A 7822-nucleotide genomic window follows, 5' to 3' on the forward strand; every position below is an offset into this window, starting at 1 on the left:
TTCCAGTTACCCCCCCCCACCCCCACTGCCTCCCCAACGAACTGCGACGCTCAGTCATCTTGCAAAACGGCATACAGATGCTAGCGCAGGGCAACACTGGGGAGAAAGTAAAGTTTGAAGTTTTATGTAAATAAATTAAATGTGCCGTTTTGCCTCACCCTATCGAGCATCTAGGAGCCTGTGCGCGCTTGCCAATCAGTGAGATCGAGCCGTCTGCAATCGCGTGGAGGAGACCAGGCAGCTTTCTCTCTCTACCTCCCTCTCTCTTTCTCTCCCTTTCCTGGATGTTGGGTGGCTTGGACAATGTCGTACCCGCAGTTCGGATATCCCTACACATCAGCACCTCAGGTAGGTCCGATCGATCCTTCAATTGCTTGGACCGCGTTCCACGGACTAATTGATTGTTAGCGCGCGTTTCGGCTTTTCAATACTGCTGCGCCCGCGGGCTGATCCTGCATTCACTTCAATAAGGATAAAATATGACATGCTTTAACTTTACTGTCCATAATAATAATAAATGCATGATTTGAAGGAGCGAAGTTGGTCTAAGGAGAGTGTGTAAAGTGAAGGGAAAATAAGCATTCGCTTAGGAGGAATATTACAACATTCCACTGAGATAGAAGAACCGATCCCAATTTATATATGTTTTCTTTTATTATTATTTATCTTTTTTTTATAGTTTCTGATGACCACCAACCCCCTGACTACGTGCTGTGAGTCAAGCGGCAGGACGCTGGTTGATTCAGGGGCTGCCGCCTCTGCCCAAACCCCTGTCTATTGTCCCATGTACGAGAGCAGGCTGCTGGCCACAGCCAGGCATGAGCTCAACTCGGCTGCTGCCCTCGGCATGTATGGGAGCCCGTATGCCACCAACCAGGGATATGGCAACTATGTCACCTATGGGACAGAACCCTCTGCTTTCTATTCACTGGTAAGTAATCCTCTGATCACTATTGTTACCGCTGTCAATTAGGATTGGGCAAACCAAAATATCTATGTTTCAACTGTGAAGGTTTCACTGTCAGGCCAGCCCATCGACTTCGCTTGATAGTTGCTCTCTCCTTTGATTCAGAGCAAGTCGGCACTAGTAAATTGCATCAGTTGGATATTAGCCTAACGTATTGAACATGCCGCGTATCGATAGACTCAAGTAACTTGATCTCAAAGTAAAATTGAGAATTCCTGAGAGTTAACTTACACTATTCACTGTTAGGCAACATTCCATCACTCTTACACATTACTGAATGCGAGCAAAGCGCTGAAAATGTGTTGTTATTGTTATTAACATTGTTTTTTAAATATCGCCAAACGCTAAATATTTTACTTGAAGACTGCCTTAGGTTGTAAGTACACCAATGTTCCAATATTGACTTGAAATTCGCAATTTTCAGCTGAAGGGCCTATAGTTCACGACAATGTGTGTGGGTCTGTGAAATATTCACTGAACATTGTGTTTGAGAGAATTCGAACACGGATCCTTAACTTGGAAGCATTTGTGGTCAGAGCGTTTTGCTTAAGTAAGTGTTTTAACTAAGAGCATCTTCAGTCCCTCAAGTCCATTTATGTACTGAAAACATAGTTTAATCAGTTTTGAATACAGCGGCCAAAAAAAAAGCCTAAGTTATAATTGGACGTGGCATTGTGTATCATTTCCCAAATAGTGGGGTTTCCCTGTAAGATGTAAGGATCTGTAAACATTCAATTAAAGGCTTTCCAGAAATTTAATTCCTACAACAAAAGTGAAGTATTCGAAGGTAAAATAAACTGTTCGAATTGTGTATACTATTTGTGTCTTTGTCTCAGGATGCGTTTACACCTGAACAAAATAAACACCATAATTTAAAGCATTAAAAAATTATGTGCAAATAAATGTCAGATGGTCACTGTATTCTTATTGTTTATCTAGTCATAAACTGCTGTTGTTTGGAAAGTTTTGATGCTGTCTCTTTCTCTTTTGCTGATCAGAACAATCAGTGCAGAATTTTCCATTAAATAAAAGTGCTGGCGATGAAGTCAAGATATGCCAACATGTCTCTTTCAGAGTCCTTTTGACACCAAGGATGCAGCAGGATCTGCGCATGCGGGAATCACCCAGGCAGCTGCCTATTATCCATATGATCCGAGCTTGGGACAGTATCAGTATGACAGGTGCGCATGATGATATTCACTGAGCATCCTGGACACTGTACATTCGTGGTTCGAGTAATGGTATATATATTTTTTGTAAGGAAACGTCGATGTTGGAAACATACTCCAATAGCTATTTCTGAGAAATGTACGTTTGTGTAGATGTGCGTAACTTTCAAACTACAACATTGAAGTGCAATCTACAATTTTCTTGGATATGCCAAAAAAAAACAAGCAGACTATTAAATGTAGATAAATGGAAAGTACTTTTAAACACCGAAACCACTCACCATGAAACGACCAGAAGTGTGTCTGCTTCGGTTTTTAGTTGTTCATGATTTACATATTAGTTTGATCAAACATTCTCAATTTGAAAGTCTCTTCTTACAGTCATACATGTCCATTTTATATATTAGAAAAAAAATAGCGTATATGTACACAGTTACTGGTTTCAAGGCTGTCAAAAAAAAACACAAATCACTTTAACGCTTCAATAGTGTGTGACTTTTCCTCATAAGTTACATTAAATATTGAAGTGGATATGCGTGTTTTATTTAAACTCTTTTTTTGCCATTTTGTCAGAGAATGGAGGACATGATTGTACAGTGGGCTGTATTTGGACGATTAGACTCAAAGTATGTGGCAAAAACGCGAGCCCTCCGACAGGTTTAGGGACATGAATGTTCCTCAAAGGCAGATTGAGAGAGACGATGACCTGACTAGCTACATTTCCTCCTCAACTCTCCGCTTCCTTGCACTCATCACTGTAACTCTTATTCATCCGGAAATTTTTCATTATATTAGCATGTTAGGCTTCCATTTAATTTAGCTGGCGCCCTTTCAATCGTATATTTTATCACAACGGGGATCAATATTATATTTCAAGAGCCTACACGCCACTGTCAGACATCAGAGCTAAATAAATTACCTATGTGAAAGTAAATGCGCACTACCCATGATCTTCACACATGGCACGCAGAGGTGAGTTACTCATGTTTTATATTCCACTCATTGGTTAGAAATATTTAGATCTTATCATTTTAAAGACAGAATAAAATGTAGACAGAATAACATGGCACCTCAACAACAGGGAGGTTGATGAAGCGAAATCCTTACTTTTTAACAGATCCAATTTCCCAGTAATGTGCTGCTGTGTTATCTTTTTTTTAATTTGTTGCTTCATTAAAAATCCGTTTGTGTTTATCAACGAATTACTGACGAAGAACAGAGCTTTATCAATGGCGTCCTCAAAGACAAGCCACTATAGTACTCATGGAGTTCAGAAACCCTATTTTAAGCCGAAGATTTTAAAAAAAATAAGTATGGTCTGCATATTGATAATTTGCTGCTTTTAAACTCAGATATGGTGCCGTGGATGCAGGAGCCAGGCGTAAAAATGCAACACGGGAAACGACCAGCACTCTCAAAGCCTGGCTACAAGAGCACAGGAAGAACCCGTACCCGACCAAAGGGGAGAAGATCATGCTGGCCATCATCACCAAGATGACCCTGACCCAGGTCTCCACCTGGTTCGCCAACGCCAGGAGGAGACTCAAGAAAGAGAACAAAATGACCTGGTCGCCCAGGAATAAATGCACGGATGACAAGAAAACTTATGGAGACGAGGACGTTGAAAGTCCAAATGATAGAAGTCCGGAAGACAAACACAGTGATGGTTCGCTTTCACTGTATTCATTTCGGTAGACAAAATCCGATGGCGCTATACGCATAGATCTAACATTAAATAATTTACTTAATGCTGTACAGTTGGTACTGTGCCTCGCACAGATAAGAAAACACTGCTGGGACAATAACATTTAGGAATGTTTTCATCGTTTCTATATATATATAATCAGCAAAACAATAGGAATGAAAATATCATAATATCTAGTGGGTTGTTAATTAATGCAAATTGATTATAAACGGTTCAAATCAATCAAAACCTTGAAAAGCTCTCTTCACATTTCTGAATCTGTATTTTTTGACAGATACCACATGCAAAGAAGACAAAGAACTGCAGCTGAGTGACCTCGATGACTTTGATGGGATTGAGACAGAAAGTGATGAGTGTGAACTGAAAGGGCCATTTCAGCAGATGGACAGCACTCAGCTCAGGGTCTCCGATTGCCCGATTGACCAGTGCAAGAAGGTTTCTTTAAAGATAGCCCTGCCAACACCGGCAGATCGCCACTCAGAAAAGGTCAAGGACTGTCTCAAGCGAGTAATGGCAAATTCCGAGCAAGATCTAATGGCAGGCAGACAGAGGGGGTGTGAGTCGAAGCTTTGCTTCCCGCCACAACAGCATAGTCAGCAGATGCTGGACAACAAGCCTCGGATCTGGTCCCTCGCTCAAACCGCAACTTCTTTGAGCCAAACTGAATATCCATCTTGCATGTTGAAAAGGCACCAACAGGCTCTCTCCTCTTCGTCTCCGCTGGCCTCTATGCCCACCAGCGTGTTGGATAGACAAGATTCGCCAGTAACCACCCTAAGGAATTGGGTAGATGGGGTTTTCCACGACCCGCTACTCAGACATAGCACTTTGAACCAGGCACTAACCAATACCACCGTTTCCTGGGCTACCACCAAAGGTGTTATCTTGGATACAGAGGCAGTGGGACGTTCTTTGGGAACTCCTACAAACCTGATTAAAGGACAGATCACAGGCCTACCCCAACATGAAACTACTAAGGACATCGCAGCATTTCCCAAAACAGGAAACAAAATGTTTTGTTCGTAACAAATCAGATGGTATGGATTCTTTTCTCTGGAGCCTTGCTGATTGATGGGACTCAGAAGAGGCAAACTTTCACTTTAAGACGTTGTATTCACTTCCCAGCGATCTTTTATGAGACTTTCTATGTTTCACCACTCTTAAGCTTTTAACAAAATAACTCCAGTTCTTTCAAGAGCTCTTTAACTGACTAGTGGCTATGTAACTTATTCAAAAGTCCATGTTGGAAAGCACGTCTGAACTATAGTATAGACACATCGGTAACGTTTACAACTCCAGAGTTTGCAGAAGTGGGTACCTTGGATAGGAATTCGCAGTCTGCTTGAAAGCATGCAAATACAATGCCCCGAAAACAAAATATTTACGCTAAACATCAAGCTCTGGCTATGAATCACAAGCAACACTTATTAAAAGTTTACACCATTGCACAATACTTTGGCTTTAAAAAGATTCGAGAATATATGTTTAACATATGCGCACTGAAATAAATGTGCTCTTTTAGAGGTAACTTATGAGTGTTGTCTGGTACATTATGGACAGGTAGACTGATGTAAGGTTGGGTGAAGGCAACATTGCTTCAATTTTCAATCTTAGCGTTATTTCACACTAGATTTCTACAAACCATATTCTTCGCTTTGACTTTTTTTAAATTACTGTAAAAAATAACTGGAGCTTTTGCCAGAACTGATGTATAGCACAGCACTTACAGCGTATTAGAAAAAGAAATATTTTAATTTACAAATAGCTGTTGAAAAAATAAGCTGCTTTCCCAACCATCACTTTTTTTTTGCTGAATTCTGTTTCAACTCATGGTTGCGATGTTTCAATTATTTGATTAAGTCAGTAGTTCAATTATTTTGATGCTAAAATCATAAAGGTAACTCATTCGCCTCTCAGTTTGGATTATATTTAGTGTTCCAGTCAGTATTTGTATAAAATTAAAATAATAAACATTACGGCCATAGTCCCAGTGGCAGAAAACTGTGGACGTCCAGGATGTTTAGAAAGGAGATTTAGGACCAGGTAATGTGAGCATTCTTATTGGTAGGAACATATTCGTGGAATTTACATTTACATATTCGTGGAAAATGTATTAAATACAGAAAAAAATAGTTTTATGCCTAATATCTAACTGGGCGGAAAAGGCCTGAAATGGTATGACTTACTGGTTCAAAAACAAAACCAAGTCTTCAAAACAGTGGATAAATTTATCACATGTTTTTTCAAGAGCTACTTTGTATTTATGGAGGACAAGCAAAGCTGCAGAAATTAATTATTCAGTTCGCAGTGTTGCCTAAAAATGCTCAATTTGTTGCCCCCCATTTCCAATTTATTTCTGATTTCAGGGGATAGTGCAGTCTTATTACCGACACACTTCATTTCATAGAAAGGTCTTTTTTGAGTGAACGCCCTACTTCCCTTTTTCTAAAACTTTGTAAACTTCCGGGACAAATTAACAAAAAAAAAATTGCTGGTATTCTCTGTGGTCCCAGTTCACGATAGCTATTGTCCTGAAGGTTTACCAACTTCACAACATCGCTGCAATTCTCAGCGAAATGGGGCAGTGGGGTGGGGGGGGGGCAGCCATTTGATAAACATAAGCTTCCAATTTTAATGACGATGCAAAGTGGATTGTATCAAATTGGTACATGGCCACTTCTGACAGCATTATTCAGGACGCAGTCTTGTTATTTGTTCTGCCATTTTCGACTCCTGCTAGTTTGATTTATCGTGCATATGGTATAAAAAATAATCTAAACATTAATTTGAATAAGAAAATAGCTTGAATTTGACATCTGTATTTTTAATTATGATCAGTAAAATACAAAAAAAGAATCATATGAAACATAATGCCAAATTTGTTTGTAAACACGGTATGTTACACCTGCTTATGCCCGAAACGTCGATTCTCCTGCTCCTTTGATGCTGCCTGACCTGCTGCGCTTTTCCAGCAACACATTTTTAAGCTCTGATCCCAGAATCTGCAGTCCTCACTTTCTCCATGTTACACCATTCTTTGACACAGATTATGCATAAAGATGAAAATCCAATCTATCATCCTATAGTTATGGTGGGTAAATGTAATGTCTTCTACATCTGTCGTGAGCCAGATCTACTCCAGTAAGGATTAATGCAGTCACATTTCTTGTCACTGTATTCAACTTCCCTGCTCTTTGACGATGTTGTCGCGATCACAAATGTTGCCATTTGCTAAACCCACATGTCGAAGATTCTGACAAGAGCCCTGGCCGCCGAATGTGCAACAGCTAAGATAATTTGAAGTGAAATTTTCATCTTGACACTAACCCCTCAATTTCTGGAGGCTCTGCACCCTTTGATCTCCAAGGCAGCCTAGGCTTTGCGGTGGGCCACGTCTTCGCTGAAAAGGGCAAAACGAACTGGAATTAGTTGTAATAGATAAAAGGGCAAAAAAAGAGTCAAGGGTACTTGACAGTAATAGCGAAAGTCTATTCTCCAGGGGAAAGTGTACAGCTAGAGGCTGGAGTATGATGAATTTTAATGTAGCCCGGGCCAGCCGGAGCCTTTAACTGAAACCTTAGACAAATAAATAATTTTCAAAAATAATGCAACTGACAAAGTCTGGGTAATGCAGCCATTAGACGGTGTAGGTGGGGAGATACAATTGTGCTGAAATTGGAATGGAAAGGTAGGTTGTGCTGAGAGTGGGGGAAAAAAAGAATCAGCTTTCGCTCGGTACTCTAAATCATTCAGCCGTGGCAAATTCAAACACACAGAGGAGGGGATGCTAAATTAACAGCGCTTTTTACATAGAGCCCAAATAAAACTGTAATCACCGACGCGTTACTTTTCATTAACCGAGTTTGACAGCAGCATATTCAGCCTCGACAAGGGAACATAAGCAAGGAAATAACTGCTCTCAAACAGAGAGTCATAAGATAATTCCTTAAGCTCCATTAACAACTCTTAGCCGCAGGAAAT

The 7822-nt window shown here is 40.3% G+C and overlaps 1 protein-coding gene across 7 annotated transcripts in view; it reads left to right on the forward strand.

Annotated features, from left to right (window-relative positions):
- Positions 1–5369, forward strand: part of LOC122549732 (iroquois-class homeodomain protein irx-4-like) — a 10404-nt gene extending 5035 nt beyond the window's left edge. For 6 of the 7 annotated variants that reach the window (XM_043689651.1, XM_043689650.1, XM_043689647.1 and 3 more), the window contains 5 exons: positions 175–348; positions 680–931; positions 2042–2148; positions 3489–3802; positions 4116–5369. In XM_043689651.1, coding sequence (XP_043545586.1) covers positions 304–348; positions 680–931; positions 2042–2148; positions 3489–3802; positions 4116–4867 — 1470 coding nt within the window. In that variant the 5' untranslated portion in view covers positions 175–303 and the 3' untranslated portion in view covers positions 4868–5369. Of the gene's footprint in view, positions 1–167; positions 349–679; positions 932–2041; positions 2149–3488; positions 3803–4115 lie in introns of all 7 variants that reach the window. The other variant, XM_043689652.1, reaches the window with a different exon arrangement.
- The last annotated feature ends 2453 nt before the right edge of the window (positions 5370–7822 follow it).

This window comes from Chiloscyllium plagiosum, chromosome 5 (genome assembly GCF_004010195.1).
Source record: "Chiloscyllium plagiosum isolate BGI_BamShark_2017 chromosome 5, ASM401019v2, whole genome shotgun sequence".
Classification (NCBI taxonomy): Eukaryota; Metazoa; Chordata; class Chondrichthyes; order Orectolobiformes; family Hemiscylliidae; genus Chiloscyllium; species Chiloscyllium plagiosum.